At 55.3% G+C, this 26,177-nt stretch overlaps 1 protein-coding gene across 1 annotated transcript; it reads left to right on the top strand.

Annotated features, from left to right (window-relative positions):
• The first annotated feature begins 19,738 nt into the window (after positions 1–19,738).
• On the top strand, positions 19,739–25,889 carry RSPO1 (R-spondin 1). Its single transcript, XM_066335415.1, has 5 exons — positions 19,739–20,060; positions 21,639–21,830; positions 22,628–22,777; positions 23,565–23,753; positions 24,758–25,889. Exons 1-5 carry the CDS (start codon positions 19,967–19,969, stop codon positions 24,907–24,909), a joined length of 777 nt encoding a protein of 258 aa, XP_066191512.1. The 5' UTR covers positions 19,739–19,966; the 3' UTR covers positions 24,910–25,889.
• Positions 25,890–26,177: the final 288 nt, after the last annotated feature.

The following is a 26,177-nucleotide window of genomic DNA, read 5'->3' as shown; positions in this document are numbered from 1 at the left end:
CGCACAAAAGCTCCCAGCCACGGCATTAAGTAATTGTCACATTTTTCTTCTGGAAGGATTAACGTTCCTGCTAACCTTGCAAACGTTCATTGAGCCATTGTCACCCCCCGAAAGGCGGCACAATCGCCAAGGGATTAGGGTGTCTGCGGAGCAGCCTGTCCCCGCTATTGTGCGCTCCCGGCGGGGGGAGGAAATCCTGCGACATCAGCCGATGGGTCCCTGCGGCGGGGACGCCAAATTCACTGCCGGCCGGGCACACGGCAGCCCCCGGGGAGACGGGGGCCGAGAGCCTGCGGTGGCACCTGGGAGCTGTACCTGCAGCGGGTGGGTGGCCGGGAACCTGGCCGGGCTGATGGCCCCAGCACGGGCAGCCCCTGCCCTGGGCACCAGGGAGCCGGGCAGTCCCCATCTGTCCCCTCTGGGCACCAGGAGCCGGGCAGTGCCCATCCTGTCCCCTCTGGGTACCAGGAGCCGGGCAGTGCCCATCCTGTCCCCTCTGGGCACCAGGGAGCCGGGCAGTGCCCATCCTGTCCCCTCTGGGCACCAGGGAGTCGGGCAGTGCCCATCCTGTCCCCTTTGGGCAGCAAGAGCCAGGCAGTCCCCATCTGTCCCCTCTGGGCACCAGGGACCCAGGCAGTCCCCATCTGTCCCCTCCAGCAGCAGGTCTTCCCACTCAGCTTTGCCAGTGACCAGGCTCTTGGGTGCCGAGAAAATCCCATAAAAATTTAACAGAAAATACAGAGCCATAAAGGGAAAAAATCTTAATTCCTGGTGTTTCTGTCAGCTGTCGGCAGTGCCCGCTGTGTGTGCCGTGCTCAGGCACCTGGCAGCCACAGCAGGACCGTGGCCAGGCCAAGCTGCATTGGCAGCTCATTCCCAAGGCTCCCTTTGGAGCAAGAGCATGGCAGCAGCACAGACTGATGTTCTTGGGAACAGGACTGCAGATCCTGCAGAGATCAGGCTTGCAGACGGGCAGGACAGGCAGAAGCTGTGCTGCGAGGATGCAAGAGGAAAAAGGAATGCTAAAGCAAACCCAAGATTTATGCACGTAGGTCCCAGGAGGGTCCTACAGAGCTTATAAATGACAATACATATTGTGGTCCCAACCCCCATGCTCAGTAGCAAAGGAAAAGGAGTGGGAAGTGTCTCCAGAGCTGGGGCCATTGCACAACAACAGAGAATGGAAAACAACCTCATCTGCTTCTGCCCAGTCTGAGCCCTGCATCAGCATCCCTACTCCCATGGCTGATTCCCAAGAGACGGAACTTTCCCTTCCAGAGAGCCGTGGGGAGGATGGCGACAGGAGAGTCCCGAGTGGTGCTCAGGGAGCAGAGCCTGGCACTCCTTCTGTTGTGCCCAGTTTGGACTGCTCAACCAGAAAAACCCAGCCCCAGCCCTCTGCTCCATGCAATTAAAGACTCTTCCAACCTAGACAGAGCAAAGTCTCCACCAGGGATGTCTCTGAGTCCTGCAGGTGTTCATTTCTGGAAAGGAGCTGCCGTAATGGGGAGGCTGGGCTGGGGCTGGTCTCCTGCAGACCTGCACCGAGAGGATCTGTTGTGGCAGATGTGGCATCTGGACGCCTCCTCCCAGCAGGATCTGGATTTGCCAGCCCTTTGGCAGGGCACTCAGTGTTTAGAAGCCAGGATTGTTACTGCTGTGCAGTGGGATTTCATGGCAGTTTTTCATAAGCTCTGCACGTGTTTGATAGTACAAATAGGAACTGAATCTCCCCACAAGTGACAGCAGCCTGGCTGCCTGGGGCTTGAGAGGAAAGATGTCCATTCACATTCAGAAACTCTCTGTATTCACTGGGCACATGGGACAATCTGGCTTCTCTTCTCTGGTGCCATGGCAGGGGAAGGGCTTCCCACTCTGCCTTGAGGATGCACATGGAAAAAGAGCACTCCTAAAGCCAGACATCAACCTGGAGCTTCTCTGCTAAATCCTGCAGTGGGAGCTTTCCCTGGACTCCTCTGCTGAGGGCAATAAATGGAGTTTGCGTTTTGATCTCTTTTGCATCATCTGGAGTAACTTTGAGGAACAAGTCCTGCAGTCAGACTGGCTCTTCTTAGTCTCTTCTCCTGAGGCTGAAACAAGTCCCCATGGACAAGGAAGGGCCCTCAGAGTCTCCCTGTGCCTCTGTGGGGCTTCTTCTCATCGAATCCTCCTCAGACCACACCTTCTGTTCCATCAGGGTGTCCATTTCCAAAAAGCAGGTGGTGGCTGTGGTGACCAGGATCCATCCAGAGACATCTGGAGGGAGGCTGCTCTTCACAAAGCAGCAGCAGATGGGCTTAGTGCCTGTTGAAAATTAGACTCTGACTGTATGCACTGTCTTTAAAACACAAGCAGCTGCAAAATTCTTGGTCTTCCAAAGGTGGGAGGTGGTGATGCCTCCACTTTGCTGGCCAGCTCTGTGTGGGGCACATTGTGGCCACGCACACGCAACAGCCACAGCGAAACCGGGAAAGTTTCAATAAATTAAATTTTTCACCAGAAAAGGTCACGAGGTCCGGGCTGGGTGTCCCACCCTGGGAGCAGAAGTTGGCTGATGCCAGCACAGCCACCACCACGGCGGTCTGAGCCACAGCAGCCCCTGCTCCACTGGCTCAGCGTGACCCATGGCTATTGGCTATTCCGGAGATGGCTTCCATGAGAAGCTTTTTATTTTGGGGGTGGTTTTTTGTTGGGTTTGTTTTTTTTTTTTTTTTTGGTAAAAAATGTTGAACAATTCTGGTTTCGTCCCCATGTGGAGCGGGAAAAATTTTGAAATCTTGAACATTTTTGAGGGCTTAAAAACAATTTCCCACCCAGTTATAGCCACCAGTCTCATCAGGATGTGTTTGAAAACCCTCCAGCAGGAGCTGAGCAGAGCTGGTCTCAGCTGGATACCACTCTCAACGAGAAATGCCGTGGCAAAGGGTCATGTTTCTTCAGAAAAAAAGTATCTTCAATAGCTCAGGAAGTTATTAGTGTCTGCTAACAATAAGAGCTTTGGATTGATTCAATAGATGCTCATTTTAATTGTAAAATGCCAGTAATGAGAAATGTGCCATCCAATGACTCATTTTTCCCTTGTAAAAATTATTGGACATTTTTATTAGTTTTACAAATGACAGGACCTCGTATTTCTGAGAACACTTTATACAAGCCTTGCACAAGCCCACTCTCATAAAAGCGTGTCTGTGGTGACATCCAGAGCCACAAGAAGGGGAGCGGTAGAAGGGCCCAAAGTGGTGAGGACAGCCCACAAGTGGAACTGGCAGGAGCGAACCCCAAGAGGGTGGGAAGGGGTGGATACAGCACCGGAGACATGAGCCCCGGCACTCCTTCCCCAGCAGAGCCTTTCTGCAGAGGCACGGGGCGGGCAGGGGGATGGGTGCCAGCCGGCGCCCGGAGGTCTGCCCGGCTCGGAGCCCCGGAGCGGGGCGGCGCTGAGCCTGGCCGGGCCATGGTGCGGGGCTCAAGGGAGGGCAGGAGCCAGCCCCGACCGAGCTGAGCTGAGCCGAGCCAGGTAAGCGCCGTGCCACGGCAGCGGACAGAGCGGGAAGAACGGAGCATCCTCCTGCTGCGCTCGCAGAGAGCCGAGGCCGGCGGGACAGACAGACAGATAGACGGGTCCCAAGCGTGGGGAGAGCCCGGCTCCCTGCCCCGGGCTGGAGCACACACGATAAAGGGTCAAACGCGGCCAGGGAGACGGGGACAGCGACACCGGGACAGCCCGGAGCAGCCCGGCTGCTGCGCTGAGGTTGGATGGGCTGGAGGGGAGCGCTGGTGTCACCTTCGTGCTGCTCCAGAGGACAGCACGGCTGCTTCGGCCAGGCTGTGTGCTTTTTTTTAAAAAAAAAAATATCCCATGGAGGATTAATTTGAACAAAGGGGGAAAAAAGTAGTTTTAGAGAATCTGTCATTTCAGCATTTCGTTTCTCCTCCCTCGCTGACATTATTTGTATTTTTGTTTCTGTCTCCTCGTGGGAAGTCATCTGTGACTCTGCAGAGTGTACTGTGAGCTGGCATGATATGACATAATGCAAGAGCTGAGATAGCCCAACGCTTCTATTTTAGCTTGGAGGATATTTTAAACTTTATGTTATCCAGGAAATTTCTGAAATATTTGTCTTCATTCCAAGCCAGAATGAAAACAATTTTTGAAATGTCGGAAGTTCCCGTGAAACAAGTAGCGAGAGCTTCCAGCTCTGCCACCGTGCCTGGCAGGGCAGCTGCTGGGGAGGCCCCAGCCTTTTGCAGGACAGTGCCAGTGGGCACTGCAGAGCAGGGAACGGCTTTCTGTGTTGCAGGACATCCCAGCAGGGACCTGTGGTGACTTTGCAAAGCCTCTCTGGCTTGTGGGGCACCAGTCTAGAGAGGGAGAGGCTCCTGCTCCGAGCCACCAACGCTGCCTTGGCCAAAGCTGAGCTGCTGTGGGACAGGCAGGGCTCCGTGGGGGCAGCAGGAGGCCGGGGTCCACACGTCTCTGTGTCTGGGTGGAAAGTGCTATCAGGTTGCCGAAGTCTTTGCCTTGGCCTCCGCGCTGAGACACTCAATCCTCAGAGCTTTGCTTTGTGTACTCTGGGAACCGACAATTTGTAAAGACACGCTGCTGGGCTAATCCTCCATCAGCTCCTGGAGCAGAGACCAGCTGGATCTGGCAGCTCTCTCCCTTCTCCCACTGCAGCCTGCCGGAGCAGCGAGTATCTGTAACCAGTAGCTCACAGGTTTTGACTTATATGCAAAGCAGAGCAGCAGCTTTCCGGCAGCTGGGACCACACAGGCACCTTGTCCTGGGCTAGCACGGCAGTGCCGCCCGTGCCAGAGAGGTGTGAGTGCCAAACAGGTCCTGGCAGTGATGCCAGCCTTGGTGCTGAACTCATCCTGGCTCCCCTCTGCCCTGGAGATGCTCTCAGGGAAGGTTTTCACAGCACAGTTCGCTGCTGCTACAAGCCGGTGCGTCAGGGAGTGATAAAATTGAGGCTCTGAAAAAGGTTCCTTCCTCTCTGCGTGCAGGACTCTCACCAAGGGGGAAAGGGCCAAGGGTGCCTTGCCCACTGCTCCATGCACAGAGCTCACCCACAGCCCAGTGGGGTCTTCTCTGTTTGGGGGGCCCTGGGAAACTCTGGGAGCTGGGTGTCTGTCAGACCAGTCCCTGGAAAATGGGATCACCCTGCAGCCCTGGCTGGGAGGGTACCAGTGCCATGGCATGGCGTGTTCAAGGCCTCGGATTTCAGGAAAACTCATTTTTTAAGCTACTTGAGGTCTGTCAGAGCAAACGAGTTGCAGTTTCAGCAGCCACTTGGTCCTGGTTTAACCCTGGGAAAGCAACTGTGTTACAAATACTTACCTGATGAGGTAAACCATCAATATCCTTGAAACTAACATTAAAAAATACTGGGCTAGAGCATCTTGTGGGTTTTGCCTTTTTCCCCTGCTGATTTGTTTCACAATATGCCAGAAGCATGGCTTGAGTTAGGGCTTTGGCAAGGGCTTTTATCATGATTGATATAGTGGAGGATAGAAAAGAAATTCGGTTATCAGAGGATGCCAGAACTCAACTTCCTAGCACATACATTCAATAATGCAAAAATTCTCCTTTAAAGGTCTCCTTAGAACAAATCCCAATCATCACAAAACCCACGGAGATAAATTAAATTACATTTTAATAGTGGAGAGCTCATTCCTGGGCCAGGCGCAGCAGTGAAAGTATGTTCTCTCTTAGGCAAAAGTAGCCTCATCTCCCATCAAAATCCTGAATGTTACCATATGAAAAACTTAATTGGAAATGAAACCCCCCCCAAAGCTCCCAGGGCAGAGGCACCCATGAGAGACTGCCCCACTGCTGCTCTGGCTGTGTTCTTGCCCTGTGCTGGGGTTGGTGTGCCAGGTTTGACCCGTCTCTTCCTCATGCTGTTGTCCTGTAGATATTTAAAATCCAGACAAATGCAGGCTCGGGTGTCTGAAGTGTCTGGTGTTGGTGCCGTGGTGGGGGGTTATTGGGGCAGTAACGAGGGCTGGTGATACAGGGTGATGTGGGGTGATGTGAGGTGGTTCAGGGCGCTGCTGTGTGGGGCGTACAGCCTCACCCTGAGGTCCCGCATAATGAATGCATCCAAAACCTGAAAGGGGGCAAAAGGCAGAAAGAGAAAGGGCAGAGCTGCCATAGTTGTGCTGTTGTCCCTCCCACTGAGGGGGTATTTCACTCCTCATCCTCCCCACCTTGGCCTCCCTGTGCTCTAGGAGCCTGAATCTTGTCCCCTGTCCTGATCCCAGCCTCATCCTGCAGTGCCTGGGCTGGGCCTCTCCATGTCTGTGCCATGACCAAAAGCCCCGGGCAGAATTAGCTCCTTGCTCAGTGCTGCATCCAATTAATTATACAGCTGAAGACACAGTATGTAGACATTTCCCATCCACACCAGCAAAGCTTTTGGCTCTGCTGGAAAGCTCTGCAGAACCTCTGCGTGGCAGAAGGTGGCTGGGCATGGGCAGACATGTGCCCTTGGCACGGGCATGGCAGAGTCCCAAGCTTAATTAAAGTAATTACAGGTGTTCTGCAGGTGGCTCAGGAGACAGCAGAGAGGACACAGCACTGCTGCTTTTGCTTCACAAGGTTCTCCTCCACGTGTTTGCTGCTGATTTATTCAGCTGCTTTCAGTGCAGGGGTGCTCCTGGGATAACCTGGATGGGTCCCTGTCCAGGGGACACATGTCCACTGTGAGTGAGGACACACGGACAGGCACTTCCCACCCCTTGGTGTTGTGTCAGTACAACCCAGAGCAGCAGCATCCGTTCTGTGGGTAAGCAGGAACATCCAGATCATGCCTGGGCTGTTCCCAAGCTACCCCAGCATCCTAAAATCACCCCAGGGTCCCAAAACTGCTGCAGGTCCCTTCTGCTGCAGCCTCATCTCCGTGGGCACAGCTGGGCCAACAAGGAGCTCTGTGTCACTCCCAGTGCCAGCCCTGGATGCAGGGCTCTGCTCTGGCTGTGGCAGGTGACCCCCGGGGCTCCCAGGGTTACCAGCCTTGTCCCCACACAGTGATGGGAGCCCACAGCAATTACAGTCCTCCTGCATGTCCCGCCTGTGGGGTTTTGTCACACATGATGTCCCACATCTGGGACTCACCAGTTGGAGATGGCAGTGCTATTTCCATGTTGAACTGTAACTTTTTTACCCCCAGCCGTTCCAGGGCTTACAACTATTGTGTGGGGTTTGTAATGTTGCAAGAATTTATATTGGGAAAAAAAAAAAAAAAAAGTGCTTTTTAAATTTTTTTTTTCTCTCTATGCCTTGGGAAATGTCATCCAGCAGGAATGTTCCCAAGAGCTGATCATGGCTGAGGGAAGGATGGGCTCGAGCAGGGGCTGCATGCCCAGCTCCCGTCCCTGTCCCAGTCTCCCAGGACTGCCTCAAAGGGCTGTGGCTCCCTTGAGTGCCCCATTTGTGCTCCTCAGACTCTGCCCCGTGGTCCTGGGGGACATCTGCAGCAGCAGAGGCAGGAGGGTGGGAGCAGACGCCTGGAGAGCGACAAGCTGCTCACAAAGCCACTCCTGCTGCAGAGACTCTTGGTTTCATGTCCTCTCGGCTGTGCCAGTGGCCTCTTCCACTTCCAGCTCTGGATGGAGCTTACAAGAAACGCTGGAAGTCCCAACCCTGCGATGTGTCATCATTCAAACTTCTCTTTAATAGCATCCCGAAGTAATTTATTTTCCCCAAACATCAAAGCCCCCCCTCGAGCAATGCTGGGAGAGGCAGGGTTCCCCCCAAACCCTGGTGGCTCCTGCACCCCTCTGCCCTGCCTGGGGGCTGGACACCCTCCTTGGCTGTGCTGGGGAGAGCGATTGTTTCAGGGGGCCGTGGGTGAGAAGGCAGATCCTCCCCTTGGGAATACAAGTGAGATGGATACAGATTGCCCTGCTGTGAGGGTGCTGATGGCTTTTCCAGAAAAAGAATAATAATGGGAAAGAATTAGCAAGGAGATGTGAGTCTGCATCTCCTTCTCTTCTGCCAGGATTCAGAGCCACCCTCCACCCTCTGGCATGGCAGGGGATGCAGGCAGAGCATCTCCTCAGTTGCACCTCTGTGCTCAGGGCATCCCCCTGTTCCCCAGTGCTGCTGTCCTCCCCAGCTGCATGAGTTTTGTAGAGGGAATTTAACAGAAAAATTGCAGCAGCTCCTGCCTCTACAAACACAGCGTGCTGCTGTCCCTGCCAGCACTCCATGCTGGTTTGCCTCAAGGAATCTGTGACATCCGTCCTGCTGTGATCTGTAACAATATTGGGATTAAATTAGCTTCCCTGAGCTGCAGAGAGGTCAGTGTGTAAGGCCCCTGGTTAATCCAGCAGGCCAGAGAGAACAGAAGCCTCCCTGCATTGGGAAAGGAAAACAACGGGGTCTGTTTGCAATCCGTGCAGCTAATTCAAACAGCATTCCTCAAACAACAGGGGAAAGGGCCTTTGCAGCAAATGGGAAAAGAGCATTTCCCAACATGCACATAATGCTGCTCCTCGGGGACAGGGGAAATGCCCAGACTGCACAGACGAGGGGCCAGAGGAAAGGCCCAAGGCTCTGAGCAGCAAGGCAGCTGGGGGGGCGAGCCAGGAGCAGTCAGTGCTGCTGCACCACTCCTGACCAGCCCACAGGGCACAGGATGCAGGCAGGCACCAGCTGTGCTCCCACATCTGGGGCAGGATGGAGCATCTCATCCCCCTCACCTCTGGGCTGACAGGGTCTCACCCTCCTGTCACCTGCAGAGACCTTTACACAGAAGGAATTCTGCAGCTTGTGGCTCTCAGCACCACTCTGGGATGAGGATCTGGGGACAATCCCAGATGGAGACACTTCCAGCTGCCAGAGCCAGCACCTCAGAGAGCAGCACGGACTGGATGAAAGCCTGGGCTTGCTTGGGAAGCAGAGGCATGCCTGGGTGATCCTATCAGGAAGTCAGCTCCACATCCTCTGGCTGTCCCCTCTCGCCCAGAAGGCGTGATGAGGGTTCCTGACCCAGGGCAGGCTGTGCAGCCCCTGCCAGGAGCACAGTCTGTGCCTTCAGCCAGAGCAAGGGCGGAGGCAGTGGCAGGCACTGGCAGAACTGTGCTCCTCAGACTCGGGCTGCTGATGCTCAGGTGTCATTACAAACAATTTCCTGGGCTATCAGTCATCCTGCAGCAGAGAACCCTCCAGGCAGCAGGCCAGAAAAGACCTGGTGTCCAGTCTGGGAGTGTCACAGACACTTCAGGACATACTCGCTTTCCTTCTGCTTTCTCTGTGAGTGTCTTTTCTGCTTTTTGCTTATGCTGAGATATTATCAAGGGTTGATGAGGCACCAGGGATGAGTAATGCACCTCCTGTGCCAGCTGGGAATTTGTAGGCTCTGGTGGGGTTATTGTGGGTCTGAAAGAAGCTGTGGTGCTCAGTGCTGGATCTGCTTGGTGCAGATCTGGGTACACCCACAGCCCCATGTCCTCAGCTGCACAGGGACAGGGGACACGGCTCCTGGTTGTCCCTGCAGTCCCTGGGCAGGGTCAGCCTTCCATGGAGACACCTTCCCCCTCTCCGAGAGAGGCAGAGGGTTCTGTAAAACAGGAACTACAGAGGGATGAAATTGGACCCAAGTATTGCAGGTTTTTAATGCAGAGGAGAACCATGTACTTTAAGGGTGAGCTAGGGGATGTGAGGGAGTTCTTCCCATGCAGAAATAGAGTGGGGTTGTCCCCTCAGCTTTGTGCAGAGCCACTGTGCCCATGTCCCAGCCAGAGGAGTCCAGGGAACCTGCTGTGGGTGTCCAGGAACCCTCTGCTTCCAATCTGCAGAGGCTTGGCATCTTATCCTGCTAAAACAGGCAATTTCATGTCCTTTTCTACAGGAGAGAAACAACCTGTTTGTGATTAATTTAGGACCAGCCTCAACAGCCATTAGCTAAAGAAAACCAAGCCCGTAAATGAGCTCCTGTCAGAAGGGGAAGAAATGTAGGACTTGGTGCTGGATTTATTGTGCAGGGCATTCAGGCAGGTTTTAGTTGGATTTTCCAGGCTCTGCAATGACACCTCTGGCACCAGGGAGCTGTGAGCACGTCCCGTTGCCTTCAGCCACACACACACTGCTCTGTTGGCTGATTTCTGCTGTGCCAGTAGCCCTGCTGCTGCATCTGGGTCTGTCAGCATTGCCAGTACACAGCTCTGGCTTTGGGGTTTATTGCTCAGTTAGAAACTCCATCTACAGCTGTCAGCTGAGGCTGCACCATTCCAGTATCAGAAAAGAGGTTTCTCTGTTCAAAGTTCACGAAATACAGATCTTGGGTTCATCAGATTTCTTTACTTGTGCAATCAACAGAGTAACGTTGTCCCTGACAATATTTATTTGATGGTACTTGAGAATTTCCCAGAATAGAAAGTGAAAAAGCTCTAAATAAAACCAGAAAAAGGTCTTTGATAGGGAGACTTGCAGCAGTGACTGCTCAGCATCTGCCAACAAGCAGAACACGTTCTCAACACTCCCGTGAGAGAGCAAAGATCTCCGTGACATCATTTACAAATAGGAAACGAGGGACATTTAACGAGGTGCCAAGGAGAATTCAGGATGAATAAAACTTCCATGTACACGAGCACTAACACACACAGCACGAAAGGAAAAGCTGCAGAAAGGGTGAGTTTTCCCTCCTGCCTTCGTTTGGGTTATTTTGCACCTCTGTGTTCACAGCAGAGGAGGTGGCAGGTGAGTGAAGAATTCATGAGGCTCTCTGGATCTCTGAGTTTGGGGGCTGCTAGATGCCATGTTTTGTATCCATGCCCTTGCCCTCCTCTTCCTCACAGGGCTGCCAGGTCCATGCTGAGTCCAGTGAACTCTCCAGGGCTCATGCAGCAGTGTCAGGGATACTCAGGGACCTCTTTTCACTGGGGGCTCATGGGCAGCAGATTTTTGGAGGGGAACTGCCCTGACCCCAGCAGGGGATCCAGAAGGGATTCAGGAGCCATCACAGAGCTCATCACATCGTTTGAAAGAGCCTGTGCCCTCTGGCTTCCAGCTCCGAGCCCTGCAAGCTTGGGGAATCTCCCCCAGGAGGCTGCCAGGGTCCACGGGCATGTCATGCTGAGGGGCTGCCTGGCAGCTTGTCACACAGCCCTGGGACACCCCAGGACACCAGAGCCCCATGGCCTTGAGCCTCACATCAACCCTGTGAGAAGCAGGGAGGAGGATCAGTCATGGCTGGGCACCAGCACTGCTGGCCCTCAGGGGGCTGGTGGCCACCAACCCCTCAGTATGGCTTGTGCAGGAGCACTGGGCCAGGGCCAGAGTGGCCCCTGGGGACACCTGGCTGCCACCTGAGCCCCAGTGCAGGATCTGCTCCTCCCACCAGGTATGGTGGGGCTCTGGAAAGGTGCCTGGGCACTGATGTCCCCCTGATGTTCACCTGCACGAAGCAGGGTCCGTCACAGGTCCATCCTGGAGTGCAGGTGGAGGAGGGAAAGGACAGCACAGGGAGCAGAGCTGGCAGGCTGTGCTGGAGAGCAGGTGTCCCAGGCAGTCCCAGCACAGCCGTGCTGCTCTCCTGAGCAGGAATGTTCCCTCCTGCTGCACAGGCAGCGACGGAAAAACAACCAGGCTCTGAGCTCTTTGCCTTCATGCCTTCTCCCCTCCAGAGGATAATAAGCTGCTTTTAATATCTGACATGTTTATTAACAGATGCAGTTGTGACAGCTGATGACTTCATATGCCACTTACCACTAAAATGTTAGTAATAACTCGGAATTAACTGTCATAAATAAAAAAGACTACAAAGACAGCTCGATGGTGTGTCACTCTGCAGTAATTTACTGAGACCCTGTTGGCTCTGCATGCGAGGCTGGAAGGTCCTTTGTGGAGCTCCAGTCCGGGTTTTGCAACAGTCACAATATTTTGGCTGGATATTGTCTTAGGAGGTGGTACTAGTGGGGTGGAATTCCCTCATGCAGGAGTTTGCACTGGATGCCTTTAGAAAGCTGGATACTCTGGTAATAATAATAATAAAAAGCCCCTACCCGGTGGATGGGGACGGAGCCTACGGATTGAGACCAGGATTTATTAATGTGCAAATTGCTCTGATATGATCACATACTTTCTGCTTTGCATACGCAGGGAGCAGCGTGGGCTGATGGAGTAGGAACTAGCCTGAGCGATCTTTACGAGCTGAGATCCTGCACATCGCAGAAGGGTTTGTTTCTCTGTGCAAAGCCTGGGACCCCGTTAGAAACCAGCTTTAAAAAAAACCAAAAACAAGTGATCAAAATATCCAAATGCACCAGACTTCTCCATGAACTCGCCATGAATACGTATTTTTCATTTTTTTTTGACAGAAACGTGTGTGTAACTTTCTCTGGAGGAACTGAGGAATTTTGTAGTTGTTCTTATAGCATTTTAAATCTGAGAACCCAGTAGAGTCTTTTCCGCAGTGATGAGGCAGTGACAAGCTGAAGGTAAGGGCTTCAAGCATGCATGTTTGTGTCGATGGAGCTTTTGCAATGCGGGCTGCTGCTAATGAAGAACGCGAGCCGTGTCAGCATCTGACTGCGGGCTCGCCTTGTGCAACGTGGATAATGAGTTCAGACAATGAGAGCTGCGCGAAATCCCAGCGCGATCTGTGGGATCCCCCTTCCTCCCCCTGTGGCCGAGGTGCGTGGGGTTTGCAGGGACGCCGGGCTGCCGCGTGTGTCCCCTGGCACCCTGCGACCCTGTCGCTGTGGGAAGGGGACACGGAGCGCCGCTCGGGGTGTTGGGCAGCTCGCTCGGAGCTGGTTCTGGACCGGCTGCGGGGTCCACGGGGTGGCGGTGCCCTGGTGCCCTCCCACTGCTCCCGGGGGCACCGGAGGGAACGGGACAGTTTTAATTTGGCGCTGTCTCGGTGCTGCTGTGGCTGCACCCAAGCCAAAGCTCCTGCCACGCACCCATGGGTGCCCGGCCGGCGCCGGGAGAGCGAGGGGTGAGTACGGGCTCCTGGGCTTCTGAGCGGGGGGAGCAGTGCAGAAACACTTCACAGGGATTACACGGCAGGGATTAGACGTGGGGCTGCCGGTGGGTGCAGGATGCAGGGCTGGCTGCCGTGGGTCAGCCGCGGCTCCCCGGAGACGGTCAAAGGGATTTCAGCCTCTCGCTCCTCTGTCTGGTGGGGCCAGGGGCTGCGGGAATGGGTGGGGGTGACTGCGGCTGGGTCACCCTTGGGCTGCTGGAGTGTTCCATAGGCTGAGGTGTGTGTGTTCCTCCCTTGAGCGGCCCTGGGCACGGAGGAGGGCTGTTCAGGTGATGCGGTTTGGGGTTCAAGAGGCAGCTTACAGTAAAAGGCGTTGATATAGGGTAGAAGTGGCAGAAGAAAAGGCTGTGTGATGAGGCATGGAGCCTCCACTCTGCCGCACAGGGGCCAGCAGGTTCCTACAGAAACAAATCCTGTCACCTGAAGGTCTGTGAACTTGGGGCAGTGCTCTTTGGGGAGGTCTGTGCTGAGATCCCACAGGGACCGGGCAGGGAAACATCTGCCTGGAGGCTTCTCCCTTCTGCCTGGAGAAGTTCTCCACTTGGAATGATTTGTGCATTGGTGCCCCTGGAGCGGGTGAACTCCTGACTCCATCCTCTCATGGGTGGGAGGATGGCAGCAGCACCGCGGGCCTGGCAATGCCAGTGCTGCAACACGCCTGGAAACCACCCGGCAAAAAAGGCTCGTTTCAGCTGGATCAGCTCCCCGGCCCCTGCGCGGCCGCTGCGAGAGCAGCAGCACCACCCTGAGGGACGCGGCAGGGAGGAGCCGGGGTGCAGGGGAGAGATCCAGGGGCAGGGATGCCCCGGGCACAGCCAGAACCAGCCGCCGTGTGCAGGCAGCAGCTGAGCCGAGCACTAACCCACCTTCCCATCAGCCGGGCTACATGTGAGCTGGCACAGCTCTGCCCCGACTGTGGTTGGCAACAGAGATGATGGGCAGGTCATCCCTCCTGGCCCATGGGGACAGCCCTGGAGTGGGACAGAGGGGACCGTGCAGCTGAGACAGGTGGCGCTGGCAGCAGAGACAGACACCCCGTGCGCTGTGAGGGTGACCTGTCACCTTGCCAGGGATGGAAGTGCCTGTCTTTGCCTAAGAGCTGGCACATACCGACAGCTTTCCTGCCATACCCACCACCAGCCTGCCTCCAGGAAGATCCTCTGGGACTGCAGCTTCCTCAGTGCTCGTGGGCAGTGGGGCAGCTGCAGGATGATGTCTTTCACTGCAAACTCTGCTCTGCAGAGAGCTCAGAACTTGCTCCCCCTGTCCTAGTGGCACAGGGGGGTGTTATCCCACAAAAAGGCAGAGTTTGGATGGGCTCAGTCCAGGCTGGCAGCAGCAGGAGGACACCCTGGCTCCCTGCTCACCCCCTCCTGCTCTGTCCTGCCACATACCCAGAGCCGAGGCTGTAAGTGATTTTTCCTGTTTGTTTTCCTCTGCTGCTGGAGTTGGTGCTAGTCCTGGCTCTGCAGGGCTCAGGTTTCCCAGGCAGTGATGGCTGGGAGAGCCAGAGCACTGGGAATCCCTTCAGGAAGCCCTGTTTGGCAGATGGTTCCTGTGCACACGGCCAGGCAGAAAGCCCCAGGTGCTGCTCAGGGCTTCGCCCAGGGCTTCAGGCTTTGGCTTTGCTTTTGCAGCTCAGCACAGCAGCTCATGGCTCATCGGGCCCCTGTGAGCCTGGAAATGTGTGTGTACAAAGCTGGCAGGCAGGGTCTGTGGTGGAAGGAGCTGTAAGCCCTTGTTTGCATGCCCTTCCACAGAAATAAGGGGAATTGCGTCTTGAGCTGAATGTGTGCACTTGTTGTAGGATGAGCCTCAGCAGCCCTGCTCCCCACCCCCAGGGCTATACCTGCCATGGTGTGTGTCCACCCCACACCTCCTGGGGCACCTGCTGAGCATGTCCCTGCTCAGCAATGGGCTTTGAGGGAGTTCTTTTGGGGTGAGAGGCAGATTTTCAGTGCCCTGGTCTGTGCTACCCCGAATTGGGCTGTTCTGTTTCCTGGTCTGTAATTCGGTGGTGCTGTTCTGGTGAGTCACTGGTCTGTAGGAGGCTCAAACCCACCCGAGTTGTACCTACCAGACACAGGTTTGCTGCTCCCATGACTGCAGTCAGATCCCCAGGCACGGAGCTGTGCCTGGCAGGATGATTCCGGTGCGGTCCCAGATGCTGCTCTGGTTGTGTGGAGAAGCAGCAGGCACGGATCCTGCAGCCTGCCTCAGGGCTCTGCCTCCTCCTCCTTCTCCAGAGCAGCCTGCTGCCTCTGCGCTGGCATGAGGGCCATGGGAATCCCCCTGTAAAACATTTCCTGATGTTTCACAGTGCTGAAGCACAAGCCCTCCCGGAGGGAGGCCTGTGGCACTATGGATCACAGCGTTTCTTGGAGCAGCTACTGTGGGGGCACTGCACCAGGCAGGAGAGGAGCCAGGGCTGGAGCTGCAGGGGCTGAGGTGCTGCTGACCCCAGAGCAGCTCCCATGGGCAGGCCAGGGCAGAGGGGTGGCTACAAGCAGCAGCCTCTCCTCAGTGTATTCCCCACCAGCGGGGCTCTGCAGACCCGGGGAATGCAGTGCAGGAGCTGGTGGAAGGAGTCAGACCTCAACAATGCTGTGGATAGCTCTGCTGCCAGATCTGGCTTTATTATTTTATTTTATTTTTTTTTTCAGTGAAGTTTATGGGTTGGGGATTTTGCAGAACTTGGCAATGGGGTTTAATATCAAATGAGGACCTTCTGGTTCGGAAATTTGACTTAATGCAGCCGTCTTTTTATTGCATCAAGGATTAAGCAGAACAAAGTGGCTCTGCCTGTGCATGTGCGGAGATGTTTGCCAGAGGCACGTGAGACACCCTGTGGCAGCTGTGATGGCCGAGCCAGGCGTGGTGGGACCTTCCACTGCTGAGGCTTTCACAGTGCTGCTCCTGGAGCATTAGCCCTGCACGCAGGAAAACAGCCCTCGGGAGCACAGCAGAAGAGAGGGACTTTCCCAAAGAGAACCAGGGCCCCAACCTGCTCCCTCAGCCCTTCCCACCCCCGGCAGGGCTGGTGGAGCAGGCAGGGAGCTCTGCCATGGGGTCACCAGCAGGGAAGTAGGGCTCAGGCAGAGCAGCCAGCAGGCTCAGGGAGCACCAGGAATGTGGGCACATCGTTGGTATTTGAGGGGGCTTTGAAAGCTTCACAAAGGTGGGCTGGGGAATGGGCTGGCAGTTTTTGGTGGAGCTGCTGCTGCCACTCACAACGTCCCAGAGCCAGACTCTGCCCTGGGGAGAGGTCCCCTGTGTGTGTGGGGCTGGGAGATGTGGGACCAAACTAGCCCAAGAAATACCCTGTGGAACCATGACTCCTCCTGCAGGAAGCCAGTTTGTGCATATTCACACCCCTCGCTGACTACCAAGAGGAAATTCAAATTCCCTATCCAGCCCCAGGACCTGGAAACCCAAATTCCCCACCTGACAGCTGGTGCCCAGCCCTCTGTTGGCAGGGACCTGGCAGTTCCAGAGGTTCATTCCTGCTGTAACCAGGTTTGTCCTGCCTCCAGCATCTGGTCCTTCTCTCCAAGGCTCAGTAAACCTTTGGAGAGCCTGTTTACATTTCGGATCCCTGGTACGTTCAGCAAGAGGCAATATATCAGCAATTCAGTTATTGTGGATTAGGTCTCAAATATCCCGGGGATATAATGTTGGTCTTTCTCACCTTGTGTGTAGGAGGACTAATGGCAAATTATCTGGATGGTTTACATTTTCTGGTTTGTATTGGAGCTCCCAAGGACCAATTTATCCTGATTGAATTGCAAACAAGGCTTAGTGCCATCTAAGATTCAGGGGCCAGGTCTCTCCATAAATGAATTCAGAGCAATTCAGGTTACCCCAAATTCTTCCTGTAGATGGGATAATGGCATAAATCCTCCTGATGTTTAGACTGGAAATTGTTTGTAGCAACCTGAGCTTGACTGATTGCTGCGGTAACAGAAAGAATCATAACTCGTGTCCTGCAGTGAGGGTGGGAAGAGCTCAGCACAGACCCCCAGGTACTCACGGGGGGGATTTGGATCATGTGTGACCTGCCAAAGACACTTGCCTGCAGCACCTGGAACGCCAGCGGCCTTTCTGTGCTTTCAGCACAGTGTTTGAGCTGGAAAGCGAGGAAACAAGGCTTGTGCTGCGGTCTCCAGGTTTCCCATGGCACTACCCCTGACCCTGCCCTGGACTGCCCGAGCCCTCAGAGATGGGGTCTGCGGTGGCGGCACGAGCGTCACGCTGGCTCTTGGCACACTGGGGCTGTGTTTGCTCCCTCCGGACATCCATCCCTGCTGCTGTCCCCTCGCCGGGGGACCGTGCCCAAACTGTGAGTGTTGTGTAAACACGGAGTGAGCTTCCTGTGAACGCGTTTCTCCCGCAAAGCCGCCGTAATTAAAAAGCGGAGCGGGTCCCACGGAGCCTCTGGCACCGGCAGCTCCTTCGCGGAGACTTTGGGGTGTGCTGCACCGATGGGACTGCTCACATCCCCGGCCTCCTGTGGCAGTGTTGTCCATAGCTAGACCATCCCACAGCACCTGTCCCCCTGCCCCGCTGTCCCCCAGGCGCCGTGCCCAGGGCAGAGAAGCTGCGGCAATCCCTGCCCCTGCACAGCTCCGTAAATACAGCCGCAGCCCGGCTTAAAGCACTTGACAGTGTTTATAAAGCAGCTTTGCAGCAAACAGGCTTGGAAAGTGCAGAACAAGTTGGTGTTTACACAAGTGACTAATTATTTATTTGAAAATCCTGCGGACGAGCCGTGGGCTGTAACGACAAGCACATGGGGAGCGCTGGGCTCCTGCCCCGGCAGCCGCAGCAGGGACACGGTGAAAAGTTCACAACCACCAGGGCGGGGGGACAGTGATGATGTCCCCACAGCTCCCGGTGGCCGCCACCTCTGCGGGTACAGGTGACACAGCCAGGCACAGCTCAGTGTTCTTGTGCTGCCACAATGACAGCGCCGGGTCACATCTCCTTACAGCAGCTGCTGGGGCAACCCCCGGCTCCAGGGTTCTGTGCTGTGGCCATAACTCCCTCAGGTGAGCTGGAGCTTGGGGCTGCTCGAGCCAGTGGCCCTTCTGCAGGTCCCCACCCTGGCAGGGTGTGGCAGGGAGGGGACCAGCCCCTGGGGACCGAGTCCATCCCAGCCTGAGGCCGGGCTCACTTCCAGCACTGTCGCCACCAGTTGTTTGGGGCATCGGTGATTGCGCAGTTGTTATAAAGGGATTAAAACAATTTTCTGTTTCATTTGACTTCACAGAGCAAATGTTGTCGCCTTTATTCCAACACAATGTCCGCCGTTGGCAGGGCTTTGCTCTGCCAGCTGCAGAGGGGAGTGGGGCCCGCCTTGGCAGTGCCAGATCTCTTGGTGCAGCACGGAGCTTGCCTTTGCTTCACACCGGGCACAGGGAAAACCACTTGAAAACTACGGGGAAAATGCCCTGTCAGCAGCCAGCTGGAGCAAGGGCTTGGGCACTCTCAGGAAAGGATGGTACATGTGGAGTCCTGGGTGCTGGCAGGCTGTCAGGGATTCCCTTCTCCCTCCTCAAGCTGATGCAGAGCCATTGGTTTGCTGCCCAGCCTGTCCTGCTGGTGTTGCCATCTCCTTACTCTGTCCTGCCATGCACATTGGGCTGCTCTGTGCCATGGCTTGGTGAGGGCAGCTGGGCTCTCTGCCCCATGCCAGGCTCACTGCCCCACACTGAGCTCACTGCCCCATGCTGGGCTCCCTGCCCACCACCAAACTCTCTGCCCCACGTTGGTCTCTCTGTCCTATGCTGGGATCACTGCCCCACATTGGGGTCACTGCCCTACACCAATTTCACTGCCCCATGCTGGGATCACTGCCCCACGTTGGGCTCTGCTCCATGCCGGGCTCACCTGCCCCATGGTGAGTTCTTTGCCCCATGCTGGACTCATTGTCCCACACCAGGCTCTGTGCCCCACGCTGAGCTCTGTGCCCCACACCAGGCTCTGTGTCCCATGCCGAGCTCTGTGCCCCACACCAGGCTCTGTGCCCCATGCTGAGCTCTGTGCCCCATGCCAGGCTCTCTGCCCCACACTGGGCTCTGTCCCACACCTCGCTGTCTCTGCTGCTGAGCCTGGGGCAGAGCAGCTCCCGCGCTCAGCCCTGTGCAGGCAGCGCTGACCCTGCCCTGTGCTTCGGGGAACGGGAGATGGGAGGTTTGGAAATTCCCTCAGAGCACAAACGCGGCGTTTTGGGCAGCTCGTGGAGGATCCCACCCCGTCCCCAGACAGCCCCAGCCCTGGCTGGGGACTGCAGGCTCGCTCTCTGCTTGGCTTGACTACCAGCCCCAGAGGTGCCCGCTTGATGGGAAACATCTTGTGTGCCTGGCACCCGCAGCAGCCATCTGCCGCTTGGGGAGGGCAGCCCAGGGGTCTGGCTCTATTTTAAACAAGTCCCAGCCATAACTACTGTTTGCAGCAGTGGCAGATGGCAAAGACGCACTGAGCATTTTGGCGGGTGCTGATTATGAGCGACAGGGACTTATGGATGAGGCTGAGAACGGGTTCTTCCCACACCACTCCGAGTGCTGCCATCTGCCAGCACCCCCGGTGCACCCCACAGCCCCCATGCTCACCCCCAGCCATCGTGGGAGCGATGCTGTCTATCAAGTTAACCTGTTCCCCTCTTCTTTTGCAGTTCCTGCCCGCGTACCTGGAAACTGCGAGCGGCTAACGCCCACTGCCGAGCCCCCGATGGGACTAGGGCCGAGCTCCTGCACTCCTGACAGAGATGAAGGTAGAGCCATGTTACCTGCTACCTAAGCTGGCTGGTGCTGCTGTAGTTTGTGGATATGGTCCCAGACCCGGCTCTGTGCACAGACTCTCAGCTCTGATCCCACCCGAGAGGATTTAGCGGCAGCAGAGAGCCCAGCTGTGGAGCACGCGCCCCCAACCACCCCACGACGGAGGGGCTGCAGCGCTGGAGAGTTACTATGCAGCTTGGACTGCTTGTGGTGGTGGTTTTTCTAAGCTCGATGGATCTAACAGGCAGCAGCAAAGTGGTGAAGGGCAAGAGGCAAAGACGAAGTATGTATGAAATGCTTTTCTTCTCTTACTTCCTCTCGTGATGCCGCGAAGGTCGTGCTGGTGTGAATGTGTTTACGAGACAGGGAACACTTGGCCAAGGCCTGTGGAGCCCCAAGAGCCTGCAGAGATCCCCCCAGTCCCACTCCCCATGTGCCCTGACCTGCCCCAGCTCTGAGCTGCAGTGTCCCCCGAGGTCACAGTAATGCCTCCAGCCCCGAGGGTCCCTGGTGGGGCTCGTGTAGGGCGGCCAGGCAGAACTGGCACAAGAGCAGCCACAGGCGTTTGCCCTCCTTTATGCAAGCTCATGTTAGAGCTGTTTTACATTAAAACTGGTTTAAATTGAATTATATAAAATTGATTTTATATTGAAACTGGGACCGCCGAGCCCTGGGAGAACAAGGAAAAGCTGACATCATGGCTAATGCTATAAAGGGCAATTTCCAGCGAGGGCCCAGTTTATGCCTCTGCCATGGATTCAGAGCTTGGCACCAGGGCTCAGCGCTGCAGGAGGGATGGGGCTGGATCCCTGGGGGTGTCTGTGTAGAGGGGCTAGGGCTCACAGTGCCAAGGGGGTTCCAGTCCAGACCACTGAACCCTCCTGGCAGCTGGGGGCTGAGGAACCCCCTCCCTTCTCTTCCCAAGGCTGAAGCAGCCCCACACCCACAGGGCTGGTGATGGGGCTGGGGCAGGCAGAGGGGGCTGCCAGGCTCTTGGGTCACAGCCTGGGGACAGGGCAGCTCTCTCACCTCTAGTCCTGACACGTGAACACTGTGCTGCTCTGCGCTTGCTTTTGAAGTGTAGTAAACACGGTATTTAAAAGAATACATCTTTTAAATACACAGCTTTTCTATAAACAAAGACATGGCTTGCATAATAAACTAATAAAAATAACCTGCATTCTAGTCTGCAAAGAATGCGATTGGTTTCAAAACAAGCAGCATTTTATACGATAATGAAAAGCAGAAAACTCTCAAGACATGGGATTGAGTATTTTTCTTGGACTGAACGTAGGAGCTGAGAACACATCTCTATTTTGGGGGCAGTGACACCTCCCGACTGCCAGAGAAAATTTAACATAGGCAGGGTCAGAGTGAGATCCAGCCTGGGACGCAGCCTGGACAGAATTAGTGGAACAGTTTTGCTCCAGGGCCATGCACTCTGGTCCCCGCTGGTCCTCGGCATGGAGGCACCTCCAGCTCCAAGCAGGGAGGCAGCAGGAGGTGTTGGAACCCTGGGCACGTGCCCATGGTTGGTGTGTGCCCCACACGGGCAGCAGGGCTGGGAGGCAGTGGGCTGGACAGTGCTGGGGCTCTGGGCACAGTAGGTGGCTACTTTTGGGTCTTGCTCCTCAGCACAGCCACTGTTGTGACCCTTTTCCCTGTGCTGGGCAGAGCTCTGGCTGCTGTGGCCATCAGGGACAGGGCCATGGTGTCTGGCCAGAGCAGTGCTGCCCGTGGGTCAGTGCTGCAGGACCCTGGCCCTTGCTCTGTCCCTGTTCCTGTCCTTCCTGCCAGTGCTGCCAGTGGTTTGGGTCAGCAGAGCTTGGCACTAACCACTGCCTCTCTCCTGCTCTTCCAGTCAGCACTGAGCTGAGTCAGGGCTGTGCCAGAGGCTGTGACCTGTGCTCTGAGTTCAATGGGTGCCTGAGGTGTTCCCCCAAACTCTTCATCCTTCTGGAGCGGAACGATATCCGACAAATTGGGATTTGCCTGCCTTCTTGTCCGCTGGGATACTTTGGCCTTCGCAACACGGACATGAACAAGTGCATCAGTGAGTGTGGGGCTGGGGGGACGGGGCACGGGCAGGTGGCAGGGGTCTGCAGGGCAGCACGTGCCTGGTGCAGGAGGTGCTGTGGCTGTATGGAAGCGGTGAGGCAGGGCTGATCCTGGAAAGAGCTCAGCACCACACAGATGTGCTGTGGATGTGGGGTCTTGCAGGAGCCCTGGGCAGTTTTGTTATATGGGTTGCCACACTGGCAGCCTTTGGGAGGAGGGAGATCCTTTCAGGCATTTAGTGCATCTTTTCCTGCTCTGCTGCTCACCAGACCCAGGAGGCTCTGAGTGAAATCTTTGGCTTGCGTCTTGTAGCCAGAGCAGCAGAAAGAGCTGGACGTGGAAACAGGAGATCACTCCCCTGGCAGGTCCATGCACAGCACCCTCACAGCCAGGTTTCCATCCAGATCCCTTTCCATGCAGCCTGTCCTGTAGCTGCAGCTGGAGCTGGGACTGTATCCTTCACACTGTCCCCTTTGGCTGACTGATGCTCAGCTGAACACCATCCCAAAACTTCCCAACCCTGCCTCATTCTGTGCTGGCAGTGGCTGCTGCTGGCTGCCTGTGAGAGCTGCAGCACAGGGAATGGTGTAAAGAAAACTCCCTTCTGAGTGGCACGGCCAGGCCTGGCAGGATGTTCAGAGACATGCCCTGGCTGCTGCAAGACCCCTGGGAGCCAGGACTGGGCCCTGATTGACAGTGTGGAGCTTCTTGAATCTTTTGTTCACATTGGACTACATGATGGCTTTGGTGTTTGTTTGGTTTGTTTTGTTCGTTGTTTTTCTTTTTTCCCAGAATGCAAAATTGAGAACTGTGAGTCCTGTTTCAGTCGAAACTTTTGCACAAAATGTAAGGAGGGTTTGTATTTGCACAAAGGGAGATGTTACGTCACATGCCCCGAAGGCTACGCTGCTGCCAACGGCACCATGGAGTGCAGCAGTCCTGGTAAGCAGCCCTGAACTCGGCGTGTGTGTGGTGGGTAGTGCTGCAGGGGGGTTTAGGTGATGATCTGAACCCCTTCATGGTGTCAAAGGGGTGACAGCACAGCCCTTCGTGGAGCAGAGCCCTTGGGGAACCAGCCTGGATGGGAGCAGCCCCTGGTGTTTGGGAACTGAGACCAGAGTTGGTGTGGTGTGGCAAGGAAAGGAGTGCTGGGGGACTCAGGAGCCTGCTGGGGAAACACAACTCCCTTGTGTTTGGGGAAACACTCTCCCAGGAGCCTGAGGTGGGGGAGAGAGGCAGGGCTGGGCTCTGGGATGGCCTGAGCTGGCAAACCATTGCAGCCAGCTCACAGCAACTCCAGGTCCAGTAAGGGGAGCGTGGTGAAAATAGAGGGGTGGGAACAATGGAGTGCCCAAAAAATAAACTTTAATGGTGGTAAAATAACAAACACAGGGACTGCACGTCCAAGAGGCAGCATCCAAAGACTTGGGAGGGACAGATAACTTAACATTATATAAAGTTATCTGGGGGCAGGGGTCCAATCCTGAACAGGGGACAGGGACATGACTTTGTAAGTCAAAGGTCCCAAACCAATGGAGAACCAGAACCAGAGACATGACCTATTTTGGAATGATGCCATTAGCTCCTAAGTTCCATATCCCGCCTCCCACGTCTCAGGTTTATGGTTTCTGCAGGAACCACCTGGGCTGAGCTATTCTCCATCCCTAGCTGGGGTCCCACAGCAACCCAGGAACAGGAGTTACAGCTGCGCTCTCTTCTTATCTGGCAGCACAATGTGAAATGAGCGAGTGGGGGCCGTGGGGGCCCTGCTCCAAGAAAAGGAAGCTCTGTGGCTTCAAGAAGGGCAATGAGGACCGGACACGGCGGATTCTGCAGGCTCCCTCTGGGGACGTGTCTCTGTGTCCTGCAACCACAGAGGTGCGGCGGTGCACGGTGCAGAAGAGCCAGTGCCCCGAAGGTGAGCAGGGGTGGTGATGCCTTGGGAAGGCTGAGCTGGAACAGAGACTGGGCAGGGCTAAGAAAATAAAGTAGAGATTTATTAAAAGATGGTTAAGGACACACCTTGGGCAGGACAAGAGCCTGGCCAGGGCTACACCCAAGGTGGACCCAAAATGGTCACAAAATGGACAAACGGTCACAAGGTCTCACACTTTTCTAAGTTTTGGTCTATTTGCATATTGGGGTTTAATTGTCCAATTACAGCTTCAGATTATGGAGTCGCATCCTTTTTGTTTTCCTTCTTCAGCCCACTGTTGTTTGTGCTTTTGGGCCTGAAAACTTGTAATCACTGTCCCTGGTTTTCAGCAGGGAAAGGATTTGTTTTGTGTCCCTGCTGTGTGCAGAGCTGAGTGACACTGACTGTGAGCTCAGAGCTGCACCTCTGGGCAGCACAGAATCTGAAAAACATGAAAGCCCCAACTTAAGACATCAGTGGGGAGGTCTCGCCATCCCTCCCCACATCCTGCAGAGGTCAGGCATAAGGGTTAGCCAGTTGTCCAGTGTCACAAATGTGACACTGTGTGGGAGCTGTGCAGCTCCCGACTCCTGTGAAGTGCAGGGGATAAGGATGTGATGGCACTCGGAAGAGCTGCAAGTGGAAGGGGCACAGAGCCCAGGGGGGTGATCCTTGGCACAGATTGCTGTGTGTGCCACAGGTTCCAGCTGTTTTAGTTTTTCCCTGGGCAGAGAGCAGCCAAGGGTGCATGCCTGTGTGCTGCTGTGATGGGAGCTGGCTTCTCCACCAGAATGCTTAGGTCTCTTTTCACCAGGAATTAGTGTCTTCAGGATGGGTGATGGTTTGGTTATCTTGTCACAGAAGGGACAAGGATTGCAGCTGTGCCGAGGGGAAAGGGTTCTGAGCAGTGATTAAATGCACAGGAATTAAGCAGCAGGGTGGGGACAGGGCTGATCTGTTCCCCAATGCCTCGCTCCACCTCACGCTGCCCCTTTGCTTCACTGCAGGGAAGAGGAAGAGAAAGGAAGAGCAAGGAAAGCAAGATAACGGGAACAGAAATCGGAAAGACACCAAAGACACCAAGTCTGGCACCAAGAAGAGGAAGAACAAACAGAGAGGGGCCACGGTGGCCGTGACACCCGCCAGCCCTGCCCAGTAGCCAGCCCTGTGTGTCACCTGCAGGCAAGACTCCGTTGCTGCTATGTATATGAAAGCTTTATTGAACAGAGCACTGCTACACCATGTACACGTGTCCAGAGACAGACATATACTCCAGACTGACCCACGGGCTGACAGAGGCCACACACACAATACTTAAGGAGGCTGCACATCCCCAGTCCTGCCCAGGACTGTGGAAGAACGCTGCTGAGGAGTGGGAGCACACACAGAGGCAAAGCTCCCAGCCCCGGGGCTCTGTGGGGACACTGCAGGGAGGAGAGGTGGAGCATAAACCAGTGAAGGACCCAGACATGGGATTGATTTCATGATCAAAGGCCTCAGCTGGAGACCAGCACAGCCGCGCTCAGCCAGGGGATGAGACTGAACCCACACGGCCACTCGCCCTGACCTGGGACCCAGACACACACAGCAGTGGCCTCTTTCTCTTCCCTCACCCCTTATTTTGTGTTTTAAGCTGTATGACTTTATCATTGAGAATACATGTTAAAAGTTTGTAGTAAGAGGTCAGTGGTATCTGCCCTGAATCTGCTTCAAAGAATTATTTCAAATTAAAAAAAAAAACAAAAAACAAAAAACAAAAAAAACCCCCAAAACAAAATCAAAATACCAACCAGCTTCCTGAGTGTGTGGTTCATACCTTGGCCCCTATGGAGGCTGGTGTCCCACAGGACAGAGACTCACTTGTGGAAGGGAAATTCATGAAAGCTTTAAGAAAATCCCAGAGCATGCTGCCAGCTGCACTGCAGCCACCCATCAGCTGTCCTGAGTGAGGGACCCCAGCTGCACCCCGCCGAGCCCCGAGGAATTCCCCACTGAAGGATCCATCCACTTAACACACAGCAGATTGAGAAAATGACAGGTTACAACAAACCACAGGCTGCTGAAACGTTGAGGCTCCTCTCAGCCAGTCGCAGCTGAGGGACAATCCCGGGCTGGGGACAGCTGGGGACAATCCTGGCTGCCGGCGTGTGGCAGGAGGGGGAGGCAGGCGGGAGGGGGAAGGCACAGCTCAGGTCCTGCAGAAGAGAAACAAATTTTTTAAATTGGGTAGAAACTACTTGTCTGCCATCCCACTGGCTGGAATTTCCCGGATTCTCCTGCTCTGCCAGAGGTGACACCTGAGCAGAGGAACCGGGACAAGGACTGTGCAAGACAGACCTGGTGAACCCTGCGTGGGATGCACGGGCTCACTGCTCTTCCATCAGCAGTGTCACAGGCTGTCTCACCACCCACTGCCCTGCGATTTTC

Source organism: Sylvia atricapilla, chromosome 24 (genome assembly GCF_009819655.1).
Source record: "Sylvia atricapilla isolate bSylAtr1 chromosome 24, bSylAtr1.pri, whole genome shotgun sequence".
In the NCBI taxonomy this organism is placed as follows: domain Eukaryota; kingdom Metazoa; phylum Chordata; class Aves; order Passeriformes; family Sylviidae; genus Sylvia; species Sylvia atricapilla.
This window is presented reverse-complemented; position numbering and strand designations above follow the sequence as displayed.